Here is a 14,908-nt window from a genome sequence, read left to right on the forward strand (position 1 = left end):
ATTTTGGTGAAAATTGTCGTACCGCCGGTTCAGGACCTCAATTGAAACAGTGAGCCATATGAACCCAATGCATGAATGCATTTCAAATAGGATACATACCTTTTTTATTTGGGTGAATGTTTTTGTGCTTACTTCAAATTACCCTAAAAATTATATGGCCATAAAATAAAATGTGCAAAGCATGACACGTTATAAAAAAAAATTGGACCCATGCTTCTGCGTAGTCCAATGCCCATCCGTCATTTTTTTTTCACTAGCTCTTAGACTTGCAAAATCTGTTCTTTGAAAATGTAGCTAAACTAGCCTGCAGAACTTGCAGTGTCCTACGCGGCTAGCGAAATTGATGAAAAATTGGTAATTATCATAACATATCTGCACTACTGATTTTCCTCAGCCAAATTTAGGGTCCATATTTAACTCCAGCGAGGAATCTGTTTAAAACTCCAGCCAAATGGCCCTGTTTAGTTTCCAAAAACTTTCTCAAAAATATCACATCAAATTTTTGGACACATGCATAAAGTATTAAATATAAATAAATTAAAAAACTAATTGCACACTTAGAGAGAAAATCGTGAGACGAATCTTCTAAGCCTAATTAGTTCATAATTAGCCAAAAGTGCTACAGTAACCCACATGTGCTAATAACGGATTAATTAGGCTCAAAATTCGCCTCGTTGAAATTAGTTTTTTCATTTGTATCCGAAAACCCCTTCCGACATCCAGTCAAACGTCCAGTGTAACACCCAAAAATTTTCATTTTGCGAACTAAACAGACCCAGAATATGGAAAATGGCATTCAAATGTTCCTCGAGTGATGCCGGCTGGAACAATAAGCCAATGAAATGACTAGCAAACAAATACTGCTCTGATTATTGGAACAAATACTGCTCTGATTATTGGAATAGTTGAAGCAATAACTAGCAAATGCTTTTAGCTTTAGCATTGCATGGTAAACTAACATGAATACTTTGCCAGTGGATATGAAAGAGGTAAATAAACATACACAGGCAGTAAAGCATCGATGCGAAATGAAACAGTAGAAAGGAGAAATTAATAAAAGAGGCCCCATTAAAAGATGAGTTCACAATTCGCAGATAAAAAAACACAAGCAATCCCTAGTACAGTACACAAAAAAGGAAAAATCAACACCAGACTGAGAGAACCGCCAATGATGAAGGCGATGCCACACCATACTATCATCAAAAGGCAACTCAAATTTCAAATTTCCATGTCACCAAAGGGAGGCCAATAGAGCACGATTGTTTCAAATTTCAGTTCTCATGACAGCTCTGGATCAGGATCAGTCCCAAGCACTAGAAAAACCTTGCCCGCCACCTCCGTAGCTGCTACCGCCACCATAGCCGCCTCCACCGCCACCACCACCATATCCGCCACCTCCATAACCTCCACCTCCACCACCATACCCTCCACCACCACTGCCTCTGTCTCGTCGGAAGTCCCGGCCACCAAACCTAGCACCACCACCTGACCTGCGGTTTCTCCCGCCGCCGCCTCCAAACGATGAACGGGCAGCATACCTCTCAAGCCATTGAGGAACCTCCTGGTTAGCCTCCTGCATGAGCTCACTCAGCGGCCTTGCCAGTGGGGTGTTGCTCTCGTTGAAAAATGCAGTTGCCAGACCAGATTTCCCTGCACGCCCTGTCCTTCCTATCCGATGGACATAGTCGTCTATATCATTTGGGAGGTCAAAATTAATGACGTGGGCAACATGAGGTATATCCAGTCCACGAGCAGCAACATCAGTTGCCACGAGGATGGGAGTTGCTCCACTCTTGAAGGATCTCAGGGCATACTCTCTTTCCTGTATAAAGAACAGATGTATCATGTTCAACCCAGACCTTGCAGAAGCCATAATACGAGGATAATGGCATCGTATAACAGTAGATGTTTCATGGCAAATGTAAATGTTTCAGAAAGCATACATGCACAGTACAATGTATCAGTATTTGTTGACCCTTGTAATCCAGAATGGCTACAGAAAAAAAGGGGTCTTCGTGAAGATGTATTGCTGGGAGATGTATGATGGAAGTATGATGTGATCATCATCATACACCACATGCAAATGCAGAGACTCGATTTGAATTACTGATTTGGTAGGTATATTAACCTTTTTCATTACATATTTTGAGATACCCTGAGTGTACATATGGTGAACTTTATTAAATTAAACAAACATGCAATGATATCCAAGACTTATCTAAGTGAACAAGGCAGTGTTGCCATGGTAATATTTTCAAATATCTTTATACAGCTTCTGCCATACACTGACATATAACTATAAGGGCATGTTTGGTAGAGCTCCAACTCCTAAATTTAGTTCCAGGAGTTGAGTCTGGAGTGGAGTTGTGGAGCTGCCTAAACCCAGCTCCACCTCTCTAGTTCATTTTGTGAGAGAGCTCCACCCAACTCCACTCCCATTTTAGGTGGAGCTAAGGGCCTGTTTGGCACAGCTCCAGCTCCAGCTCCACCCCTCCTGGAGCTGGAGCTCAGCCAAACAGTTTCAGCTCCATCAAAACTGGGAGTGGAGTTGGGTGGAGCTCTCTTACAAAATGAACTGGAGTTGTAGAGCTGGGTTTAGGCAGCTCCACAACTCCACTCCAGACCCAACTCCTGGAGTTAAATTTAGGAATTGGAGCTGTACCAAACAGGCCCTAAAACTGTTTGGCTGGACTCCAGCTCCAAGAGAGGTGGAGCTGGAGCTGTGCCAAACAGGCCCTAAGAATACACTTCTGTATGCAAGCAAGTCAAAGCAAAGCCACACCTGTTGTGTTCTGTCTCCATGAATGCTAGTTGCTGGGAACCCATTGTTATAAAGCCAGTTCTCCAGGGCATCAGCTCCCCTCTTTGTCTCCACAAAGACCAAGGTAAGAGCTTGCTGAAATAATGAGTGAAACACAAGAAATTATTAAAAATGTGTCAACAAGTATGAAAACAATATGATTTTAGAATAGCCAACGGGATGCCTTGTGTCATATATACACACTAAATCTATGAATTTTTATTAAAATAACAGATCAACAAAGCCTGAAATACACAGTACCTTCCCATGTGTACCATTTGCCCTTTGTGCATGAAGAAGGTCCATGAGGTAGCTTCTTTTGTCAGCATCAAGGACAAACTCAACCCTCTGGACAATTAAATCAGTACTTGAACCAACTCTCCCGACAGCAAGAAATATGTAATCGGCGAGGAAATCTGAAGCCATTCTCTGCATCAGTAAATCATTGGGCGATTAGTGTAATCCTTGTATTTTATGCAGGCACAGTAACAACACTAAGTTAGATGCTGGTAGCTTTATGCAGGAACCATGCCCCCAAAGGGAAAATACTGGTAACTTTGGAACGATTAACATTTGTGAGATCATGGTAGGTTTTCACTGCTAACCAAACAAAAATTTGTGAGCTTGGTTCAAAAACTTTCGGGACTAATGAACTAACCACAGAGAAAACAAAAAGGATGCATTTTTCTAACATGCACATGTTAGAACTAGATCCAATCACTTTAAAGATGTACAACGTTTTAAGCATATGAATTTGATGGTCATTGTGGAATCGCAATATGAAAATACAAAAACCATCTGTAAAACAAAGAGTAAATTTCACAAAACTACAAATACTATGACCAAATTATCACAAAACTACAGATTTAACTCAGTGTATCACAAAACTACACATTTAACACCAAATATATCACAAAACTACACATTTAAGATGAAGTGTCACAAAACTACATGTTTAGTACTACCTCCGTCCCATATTACTTTGTCTTTTTGAGTTTTTGTTTGTCAATGTTTGATCATTCGTCTTATTCAAAAAATTTTGGAATTATTATTTATTTTGTTTATCATTTGCTTTATTATCAAAAGTACTTTACATATGACTTATCTTTTTTTATATTTGCACTAATTTTTCAAATAAAACGAATGGTCAAACGTTGCAAATAAAAAGTCAAAAACGTCACCTATTATGGGACGGAGGGAGTAACTAAATTATCATAAAACTACAGGTTTAGAACCAATTTAATCACAAAGTAATAATGTTTATAGCTCCACCATAACAATGGTGCTAGGGATTTAAACTCCAAACGTTGTAGTTTTGTGATAAGTTCAATATTAAATATGCATTTTTGTGATACTTAACCTAAAATCTGCAGTTTTGTGATAAATTTGGTGCTAAATATGTAGTTTTGTGATACAACTCCTTAAATCTGTAGTTTTGTGATAATTTGGTCAAAATACCTGTAGTTTTGTGAAATTTACTCTAAAACAAAATATGCAAACATTCATAGAGAACTAAAATACAACATATGGATCACTATTCAAGGGAATAAAACTCCCAAAAATGATTAACATTAGAAAACAGAAATCTGCAATCAAATTCAGTGATGCGATCGAATAGCAGAAAGCCAGACTAGGGAAAGAAGCGAACCTGTATCTCCTTTGGAAATGTAGCACTAAACAACATCGTCTGCCTCTCTCCACGTGGAGGCATGTCCATCTGCTCAACTATTTTACGTATCTGGGGCTCAAATCCCATATCAAGCATTCGATCAGCTTCATCAAGAGCTAAATACTTTATCATCTGCAGTGAGACTCTAGCCCTCTCCAACAAATCCATTAAGCGGCCAGGAGTTGCCACAAGGATTTCAACACCTCTTTCTAACTCCCTCAGCTACAAAAACAACCATACACTTTACTTAGTACAATATCCAATTACATGGAAAAAAACATTTTAAGACCCATTCCTAGCATTCAAATGTCAGCTTATACCTTTTATATTTGTATTTCTTGTTCTGTCAAGCATACACAAGTTTATGTTACAAAAAGTTCCCACTTGAATTATTGCAATAATAAGAAGAATTTATGTTATTTAGTTTGCTACATATATAGTATTCTTTAGTTTTGTTCAAGGTATGTTTGCTCTCCTTGGATCTCAAGTTTCATCAAGATTGGATTTTGTTAAACCCAATTTAGAGCCTAGCAATTTAAAAACAGATACTTGAATATGTCATTTCATAACTACATTTCATGAACTTGTCACAATGTTGCCTCTCTACCAACTAAATCGGGATTACAAATTCTGGGCAAGCGGCCCAATTCATTTGCCACAACTCCATTTGCCATATAACTGTGGCAAGCCACACAAAGTGTGGCTAACAATTTGATGGCCACAACTATGGCAAACTTTGGCTAGAAAATGAGAGTATGATGCGTGGGCCAATGTGCTAATAAAGTATGGCTTGACTCAATTGTGGCACTCAATCAAATACTAACCTAAGAAATTGTGGCGCGCATAAGGTTTGGTGTGACAAACTGTGGCCACCAACAAAAAAGCCCCTTAAAGCACAGGCCACAAGGTTTGCTTTGCCAGTACAACTATGATGTTTACAAATGAGGGCCTTGCACTAATATTCTATTCTTTTTTATCGTAGCAGATTGTGACACGTGAACTTGCTAAAGTATTCAGTTCTCTTAGATGGCACGATTTAAAATTTTAAGCCGTGGATGTAAATGCATCATATCAGCAAATGTCCAAGTAAAGCAGAAAATGTGTACAATCCTCTTGACAAGGCAAAGCATGTGAAACTCAGGTATGCACAGACCAAAATACAAGGCATTACGGTTGAAACGTATCATAGACTAAATAGACACAAACCTGCTGAGTAATTGGCGCTCCTCCGTATGCAACGACCACTTTAACACCAGTCTGGTATGCAAACTTCCTTGCTTCTTCATGGATCTATGGAATGAAATATCGCAAGCGAATCAACCAAAATAATAAAAGATAGTTCTGCAAATAATACAAAGAGGAACACAAGGTTCAGTCGGACATACTTGGACCGAAAGCTCACGAGTGGGAGATAGGATTAGTGCAAGAGGATATGCGGTCCTGGAACCCCGTGACCTGGGGGGTGGCCTTGACCTCATGATTCCACTGATGATAGGGAAACAAAAGGCTGCTGTCTTTCCAGATCCTGTTTGTGCACAGGCCATGAGATCCCGTCCTGCAATGGAGATTGGGATGGCATAACGCTGCACTGGTGTCGGCTTCACATATTTGCACCTTCTGATATTCTCATTCAGCGCGTCACCCAAATCAATCTCCGCAAATGTATTGGCTGGTGGGGGCACATCATGGCCACTTGTCTCAACAGGGATGTCTTCATAGGCTTCAAAATTGATGCCAGTGTTCTCGCCCTCAAAGTCAACTTCCGCAGCCTCACTATTGGCAAAAGGATCCGGTTCACGGTCTCTTCGGTCCCAACCCCCAGGGCGGGAGTTCCATGCACCACCGCCACCACCACCTCCTCCACCGCGGCCACCAGCACCAAAGCCCTGGCGAGAACCACCTACGCTCCCACCACCACCACCACCACCACCATTCACAATGCCCGCCCAGCGAGGGCCACCAACCACACCAGGCTGGCCAACAGAAGGCTGCGCGGCGGCGGCGGCCGAGGGCAGCGCGCCAGCTTGCGCCGGCGCTGCAGGAGCCGCTTGGCCGCGGAGGTGCGGGGGAACGTATGAGCTGCGCGGGAGGCGCGAGTTGCCGTGGTTAGCAGCAGCCGCGGGCGCCGATTCCTCGGCGTTCGCAGCTGAGTCAGCCCATGAAGATCGCATAATTTAGCGCACAAGGCCCGTTGATGAGAACGCACCACTCGATCACTGAAACAAACCACATCATTAGCTAACTAATTATTTTATTTATTCAAAACAAACTAAAACAACTGTCATTATTAGTACTAACGCTAACGCAACGAGGAAAACCTAGCTTAGCTTCCAGATCTACAAGAGAGGATAAGTCCTAGGGTAGAAGAACGAGAGGGCGCGGGTGCTCACCGGAGGCGGAAGCAGCAGGACGACGGAAACCCACGGCTCCTCTGCTCAGCTCGCGGCGGGATGGGTGAGGGGATCGGCGAAGGCGGCGGGGTGGCGAAGTGGCGAGGAGGAGACGGGGGAGTAGAGGAGGGGGAGTGGTCGGAGGGCGAGGGGAGTATGCGGCGGAGGGAGGGAGGCAGTAGCAAGAGGCGGCGGCGGCGGCGGAGCGAGGTGGGGGGTGGTGGAGATCGGCGCGTCGGCGGCGAAGGCGGCGGGGGGGAAGGGAAGGGGAGACGAGACGTGGGGGAGAGGGGAGGGGGCGGGGGAGAGGGGAGTAATAAGGCCGGAGGAAGCGCAAGGAGTCAAGAGGCCCATTAGTGGTATGGGCTTTTCGTAGCCACCTTTTTGCCCGGCCTGCCCCAAGCAGTACAAGTTTTCGTCCAGTTGTATAGTCCAGAAAAGGAATAAGTTCATTTCAGGTCCTTCAACTTGATACCGAATCCCACTTTCGTCCTTGAACCGAAAAACAAGATACAATCGGTCTCCCAACTTACAAAATCTGTGCAAACGAGATCCTTCGACAGTAGTGTCCCTGGTTTTGGCTGACGTGGCTCCTACATGGCTAATTTGACTAAGTCTTCTTCCAACGTGGCATTGGCATAGCGCTTACATGGCAATTTGATCTGGAAAATAATAATAAACCATAGGCCCACATGTCAGCTGCACCAAAAAATAATTAAGAATGGTGGGGCCACGAGGGCCCCACATGTCATTCTCACTCCCCTCTTCTCTCTCCCGGGCGGTCTTCTTCCTCCTCTCTCCCCATCTCCCTTCATCTCCCTCCCATCTCCTCTCTCCGGGCGTGACGCCCGACAGGCGGTGGAAAGGAGCTAGCAGGGAGAAGGGCGACGCCTGGCGAAGATAAGGGCAACGTGGAGAGGTGCGGCATTGCATCACATCGGCATCAGCGAAAAAATTAGCAGTAAGGTCGTCGCCCCCTCTCCTTCCCTGATCTCCTCCGCCTCCGCCTCCTTCTCTTCCCGTCCGTTCATCCAGATGGACACCGCGGCCGACTTTGGCACGGCGAGCGCCAGCCAAATAGTGCGGGTTGCGGAGGTGGCAGTGGCCCCGCTCGTGCGCTCGCTCGAACCGGCCGCTCCACTCCCAACGGCTGTCGTGCCTCTCCTCTCCCGCCCTAGCGCCGAAGGAGACGGGGAGCTGGGTACCGGTGGGGGCGGCGGAGATGACCTCAACGGCGTCCTCGCCATGGGCGACGCTCCCGCCATGTCCCCTCACATCTCCTCTGTCCTTTTGGTGTGTCGTCATCCACAACGGTGGTGCCCGACGAAGAGCTCGAGAAGATAGAGTGAGGTGGAGGAAGTGGGGCCCACTGGAAATGATAAAATGACAAAATTATCCCATTGTAATTAAAGGAAAATGAGGGGCTTTGATTACCAATGTGAAGCGAACCCTATAAGCTACTTCAGTTTCTTACAGTTTGAGGCAAATAGTGTTTCCACACTTCCAGAATAAAATAGAAAGATAAGTAATATTACAAATTGCTATAGTATATATACTATGAGCAAGGGTTAGCACCATGAAGGACAACGTCTCTTCACGACTTCACCTTCTTTTATAAGATCAAAGAAGAATAATGAGAGAAAATTCATGAGCAGCACGTGTGAAACACAAACCATACCTTATGCCGTACTAATACCTTCCTGGAATTGTACGATATTGAAACCATGAAAGAACCTTGCTCTACCAGGTCATATGCAAGCATCCATTGATGTAACTTTTTGGCCGGCAACAACTTAGAGAGCAAAAAATGCTAATATTGATGAATTGACAACTTCGGACATAAAACAAAGATGGTAATATTAATTATTGAATAAAGTTGTAAACCAAGTTTCCAAAGATATATCAACGTACACTAGAACACCAACAAAGTTTCTACCACTAGAAAGTTTAGGAGTGTAGAATCACGGCAAAGGCAACATGCACCAGCAACATCCAGATGCATCAAACCGGAAAAACAGTTTACATCATTCAGCCGTTTCAATTGATAGATGAATATTTCAACAATCATGTCAAGCATTACAAGCTTGTGAGATGCCAATACATAGCTAACCAACATTTTGCAAGTCCACAGACCGCAGTGCTTTGCCTTTGGTGTCACTTACCTGATTGCTAGCAGCATTTTACCTAACAGAGTAGGCTAGAAACTGCAACAGGCAAAACACAAATGCCTCAATAACGGTATTTCGTGGAGTAATCCTTTGGAGCGATCACCAGACCCCGCCCCTTCCGAGCACCCCTGTAGACAGTCTCCACAATGTCGATGAACTCCTGCTTGTCCTTCAGGGCCCAGTTGATTTTGTTGTTGTTTCCAGTCCCAAGATCAATCATGATGTGCTTGTTTCGGAAAAAGAACATGACTGTTGATGGATCATACAGCTCGTACATGGTGTTGAAGTCAGGAACCTCAGTGATGTCAACCAGGTAGATGACCGCGAAGTTCTTTATGGTCTCAGCCACTGCTGCCAACACCTCATCCATCTAACAGATATAAAAAAGGTAAATATGAGTCAGTAATTCCACAGCATACAACAGTACTAATTAAAATTGTTGTGCAGCCAAAGGGCATGAACATTGTCAATAAGAGCATAAACATTAAACAGCCTATAACTTTTTTTTTCTTTGCAAAAAGGAAAAAGGAGCTGCACCCATAAAAACAAATAGCATTTGTCCATTTATTTGAAAACAATCTCCTCGCAAAGACAATTGAAGGTCCAGAGTCCCGATTTAATTTCATCAAGCAGTGCATGGAAACTTCAGTTTTGTGAAAGATGAAATTTATATATTAAATGGAAACTCTTTTAAGGCATCATAAATAGATCAATATCTTAAGGAAGGAAAAAAAAATCCTAATTCCCTACTGCTCTTGTTGCCTTGTTGGCACTGACTGACCATACCCTACAGAACAACAGGGGCAATTAGGGCATGCTATCAATTATATAATGTCAATTGTTCCAAGTAGTGGTGTAACCAAGCGTCATGCTACTTCGGCTGCAGCCCAAGGCACAGGACAAAAGGTCCACAAAAACATCCTTGAAAGAGGAAAAGGGCAGGCTCAACTAAGCGACAGCGCCCAGTCCAGGGCTTGTCCAGACACTGGTTTCTGCCCCAGATGCTGGAAGCAGTTTAATAATGTTATCTGAAGATAAAAACCAAAGGATGGTTGAATATGTAAGGCAGCAGGGAAGAATGTTGTATCTATAACTAGTTAATTACTAACCACTAGGTAGTTATTGATGTGAAATCATAAGGTTTATGACTTACATTTATGAAAGGAGCATCCTAAATACCTGTCAGGCTGTCACTTTCATTAGAGCTAATAAACAAACCTCTTTAATTTTCTGAAAAGAATGCTGAACTGCATTACATAACATGCTAACTTCTGGAAATCGTAATGTTAATATAGGTTAAGAGAGCAACCATATATAACAGTATAAGTCAGGGAGAGTACACAGAATAACTCATATCGAAACCATGGTTACGCACCAAACGGAAGACGGCTCAAGCAAGTAACAGAACACTTTCCCCACATCTGTCAGCTAAGCAGCATCAGCACCCCCAAAACCCACCTAAGCTTTTCATATTATATCGCAACCTCCAGTCACTAGACATTCACATTACTGATTGGCATTACAAGGCGTGAAAGAACATCAGCTAATGTAGCAACTTAACAAGATCCACTAAACAGTTCATCCAAGTAGAAATCATTGTGCACAAGTGGTGGTGCTCCATGCTCCTCAAATCCAGCCACTTGCATATATTTGACTTGACAACACCGCACAAAAGGGGTACCGAAATTCCGCATCTCCTCGCAATTTTTCACCGAATCACAGCTCGATTTCATGAATTCAGAAGCACATGCTCCTCGACTTCAAGAATCGATCAGATATAGGTAACTCCAAATTGACCGGGTGCCGCGAATTCGCCGCACCTTACAACAACCTCACCCCCACCTTAACATACCCAATCGACGATTCAGCCAGACCAGAGGCCACAAACAACGCCTAGAATCTACCTGCCAACATAAGCATATACTACTACTACCTAAGGGGCTAGGGCTACCAGTTACTATGGGTAAAATCAATAGGAGAGGGGGAGGAGTAGAAAGGTAAAGCAAACCTGCATGCAGGTCTCGTCCCAGTCGTGGCCGAAGCGGATGATGACGAGGCGCTCCTCCTCGGCGAGGATGGCCTGGTCTACCGCCCACCCGGAGTGCAGGTGCGGCAGCAGGTACGACATCCTCGCTCTTCTCCGGCGGCGGCGGCGAACTTCTCCGGTCGCCTCCGCCGACCTGTTGATGCTGATTCGCAAGGGGAATTTGGGCTGAAAGCCTTTCGAAGGGTCAGATGACGGGGCCCACATGCAAGTGGCGGATTCGGATTGCTAGGACCGTCGGATCTGCTTCACGATTCGTGCTACAGTTTACCTTCTATCCCTCTATCCGAAAAACAATTTCGCACTATGAGATACGAATATGTACAGATTCGTTGTAGTACAAGGTTGATTTTTTAGATGGAAGGAGTAACTCCGATGACCTCAACTAGTTAAGGTTTAGGGTTAAGTTTAAAGGGAGGAAAAAAGATAGGGTTTCCTGGGTTTAGACGATTGCAATGGGTCGTGGGCAACGTCAAAGATGAAAAGAGCGTTAGATCCAAAATAGTTAAGAAGCAAAGACAGGATGTCACCGAAGATGGGAAAGATGACAGGACGAGAGACATGAGTACAAGTAGCCTTTGGCTAAACATAGGAGATATTATTTTCATAATATCTTTAAAAACCTCTTGGACACTATTCTACTTAATAATTCTTGCTAAGAAAAATGCCCATGTTTTTGCAAGTCCACCAAAAAAGTAATGGATTACTCCTACATCAATGTCCTTGTATAAAGCTCAGGGCTCTAGGCTGAGTAACAGAAGCAACCTTTTAATTTATTACGAGCCCAAACAATATATTCAATAAGTTCTTGCGAATAAACACAGCCACTAAATAAAAAACCATTGTGTCGACGTTTGATGTCGCAATTCTGGTATTTGCATAGTATGGGGATCGTCGGTGCTAGGATATACACGAGACTGAGGTAAAAGAGATGGGGACGAGGATTTTTATACAGGTTCGGGCCCCTGAGTGGTCAGGTAATAACCCTACATCCTGTTGGCCGGAGCCGATGTTGCTCTTTATTCACCATAATCACACCAGTATAATATGTGGGGTAGCCTATCTAACTATTGTCGACATGGCGATCTGAAGGTCTGACTTGTAGTCGACAACAGCGTAGCCTTCCTCCTCGAATCCGTGTCCGGCGAGATCAGAGATAGCGCTTTCGTATCTCCTGACGGTATCCGGAGACACCGTAGGGGAATAGCCATGCCTATCCCTGAAGTCGATATCCGGCGGCGTGTCTTGGCGTATGTAGGCTTGTATGTTGTGGCTGCTGGTGGGCGTGTGTTGATTGTCATGGGTGTCTTCCATGGTCCTTCTCCCCTGTCCTCCTAGGGGGGCTTATATTTATACCCATAGGTGTCCCTTTGTCTAAGTAGAACTAGAGAAACCAATATGGATACAATCCGAGTAGTCCTTATCATTTCCATGTAGAACTCTGGTTGTCTTTCCTTATCCGAAACTCCTCCTATATTCGTAGGTTGTTTCCGTATAGGACATGGTATGTGGTGGGTCTTGCCGAGATTTAGTCAACTACTATTAGGTATGTGGTATACATAACCCTGACAGTAGCCCCCGACTTCGATGCAAATGAACGAATTCATATTCTCAACCGCGCGCAGACATTGGAGTAACTGTTATCGAGCTCATGTGACCGTTCTCGGTGAGTTTAGAGAGAACGTTGGACTTCCTTTGTCAGCCTCGTGCGGGCACCGAAAGGGTTTGTCTAAGTCAATCTCTGATGTCGACCGAGAAAGTATAGAGCGTATGACTAAGTCTCCCGCCTTGCTGTAATCAAGAATTTGGATTGAAGTCAAGAAATTTTATCTCGGCGGGTACACCATCTTTTCATTCCGTATTCCTTGTCGAGATCCAGCAACCGTTCTCGAGTGATCGAGAAGGCGTAGAGTCTTCGACGGAGCTTTGTCAACATTTGTCGTACTCGCCTTTAGTCGATCTTGGTGTAGAACCATACAGACATGGAGTCTTCGTAAATGTCGAATATAATTTTCCTGAAATCAATACTCAGAAAAGAATATCAAATAGAAAGAGCCCCCGAGCGAATGCTCAAAGGGTGACATGTTATAATATGTATGGTAAATTGAAAATGAATTAAATTTACCGACCAATGTTTTGTGTATGAGCGTCTTCTCTCTTACCGACTTCGATCAGTCAGTTTGTGGAGTCATACACTCTCCCTAGCTCCCAGCCTTGTTGTCGGAGAATTGTTCTCAGAGGATAAGGCTCTTGGACCCTTGACCTGTCTTGGTTGAATAAGCACTGATCCTAGCCCCCAGCCGTGAAGTTGGAAAGTTAATTTCCGATTACACGGCTTGGTTAATATGCACGGCGAGAACTCTTACACGACCAAATCTTACATGGTCTTTCGTCTCTACAGGATCCGACAAAGCCTTATCGGCTCTGGGCGTCCCCAGCCGAAGATCCCTTAGGTTCCTCGGAGGCCTTGTCAAGACGGCGTAAAGGGACAGTAGGATAGGTTTCAACGCTAGGTGTCGTCGTGGTAAGGGATCTCTGGGTAAAACACGTTGACGATATTGTGTACCTGCTATCAACTTTGTTGAAGTAGAGGTAGTAGGAGAGTCGCTACACCGTTGGTCGAGGACCAGGCAGTAGTCGTAAATCGACCACTTAAAGTGGAAATAGTGGGAGAAATGCTACATCGCTGGTCGAGGACTAGGCAGTAGTCGTAACTCAACCACTTAAAGTGGAAATAGTGGGAGAAACGCTACATCGCTGGTCGAGCACCAGGCAGTAGTCGTAACTCGACCACTTAAAGTGGAAGTAGTGGGAGAGACGCTACACCGCTGGTCGAGAACCAGGCAGTAGTCGTAACTCGACCACTTAAAGTGGAAGTAGCCGGAGAAACGCTACACCGCTGGTCGAGAACCAGGCAGTAGTCGTAACTCGACCACTTAAAGTGGAAGTAGCCGAAGAGACGCTACATCGCTGGTCGAGGACCAGGAAGTAGTCGTTACTCGACCACTTGCAGTGGAAATAGGGAGAGAAACGCTACATCGCTGGTCGAGGACCAGACAGTAGTTGTAACTCGACCACTTAAAGTGGAAGTAGTCGGAGAGACGCTACATCGCTGGTCGAGGACCAGGCAGTAGTTGTAACTCGACCACTTAAAGTGGAAGTAGTCGGAGAGACGCTACATCGCTGGTCGAGGACCAGGCAGTAGTCGTAACTCGACCACTTGAAGCAAATGTACGAGAGATCACTACGATCAACTGGTTGAGAACCGGTGAGTAGGTGTCCCTCGATCATTTGGAGTCGTGGTACGAGGACCGCTACGCTGCCGGTCGAAGACCAGTCGTAACCGTTCCTCAACCATCTGAAGTCATGGTGCGAGGACCGCTACGCTACCATAGTCGTACCTCGACCATCTGAAGTTAAGGTGCGAGAGATTGCTATGTACTGGTGCGAGAACCAGTGAGCAAGTAGAATTATCTCTCGAACACCAATGGAAGTTGCGGTGTAAGAGATTGCTACGTACTGGGGCGAGAACCAGTGAACAAGCAGAATTATCTCTCAAACACCAATGGAAGTTGCGGTGCGAGAGATTGCTACGTACTGGCGCGAGAACCAGTGAGCGAGCAGAATTATCTCTCGAACACCAATGGAAGTTACGGTGCGAGAGATTGCTACGTACTGGTGCGAGAACCAGTGAGCGAGCAGAATTATCTCTCGAATACCAATGGAAGTTGCGGTGCGAGAGATTGCTACGTACTGGTGCGAGAACCAGTGAGCAAGTAGAATTATCTCATGTGGCCAGCATGACTCACGTACCCAACTTATAGCATATCCGGATGT

General features: G+C 44.6%; 2 protein-coding genes across 2 annotated transcripts; both read right to left on the reverse strand.

Annotated features, from left to right (window-relative positions):
* Positions 1-844: 844 nt before the first annotated feature.
* LOC4342669 (DEAD-box ATP-dependent RNA helicase 52B-like) lies at positions 845-7,139 on the reverse strand. Its single transcript, NM_001422057.1, has 7 exons — positions 6,860-7,139; positions 5,855-6,685; positions 5,676-5,759; positions 4,449-4,691; positions 3,062-3,229; positions 2,783-2,896; positions 845-1,822 (listed from the first exon to the last, which is right to left on the reverse strand). Exons 2-7 carry the CDS (start codon positions 6,638-6,640, stop codon positions 1,301-1,303), a joined length of 1,917 nt encoding a protein of 638 aa, NP_001408986.1. The 5' UTR covers positions 6,641-6,685; positions 6,860-7,139; the 3' UTR covers positions 845-1,300.
* Positions 7,140-8,699: 1,560 nt separating this feature from the next.
* LOC9268087 (thioredoxin-like protein YLS8) lies at positions 8,700-11,445 on the reverse strand. The gene is made up of 2 exons (NM_001422058.1): positions 11,036-11,445; positions 8,700-9,397 (listed from the first exon to the last, which is right to left on the reverse strand). The coding sequence occupies exons 1-2, from the start codon at positions 11,276-11,278 to the stop codon at positions 9,089-9,091; spliced, it is 552 nt and encodes a 183-aa protein (NP_001408987.1). The 5' UTR covers positions 11,279-11,445; the 3' UTR covers positions 8,700-9,088.
* Positions 11,446-14,908: the final 3,463 nt, after the last annotated feature.

This window comes from Oryza sativa, chromosome 7 (genome assembly GCF_034140825.1).
Source record: "Oryza sativa Japonica Group chromosome 7, ASM3414082v1".
Taxonomy (NCBI): Eukaryota; Viridiplantae; Streptophyta; class Magnoliopsida; order Poales; family Poaceae; genus Oryza; species Oryza sativa.

Coding starts and splice junctions, on each gene's coding strand:
- LOC9268087 (NM_001422058.1), bottom strand. CDS start 11,278: ATGTGGGCCCCGTCATCTGACCCTTCGAAAGGCTTTCAGCCCAAATTC. Junction 9,398..11,035: donor GGGACGAGACCTGCATGCAG/GTTTGCTTTACC, acceptor TATATCTGTTAG/ATGGATGAGGTGTTGGCAGC.
- LOC4342669 (NM_001422057.1), bottom strand. CDS start 6,640: ATGCGATCTTCATGGGCTGACTCAGCTGCGAACGCCGAGGAATCGGCG. Junction 4,692..5,675: donor GAGCGCCAATTACTCAGCAG/GTTTGTGTCTAT, acceptor TTGTTTTTGTAG/CTGAGGGAGTTAGAAAGAGG. Junction 3,230..4,448: donor CATTTCCAAAGGAGATACAG/GTTCGCTTCTTT, acceptor TTACTGATGCAG/AGAATGGCTTCAGATTTCCT.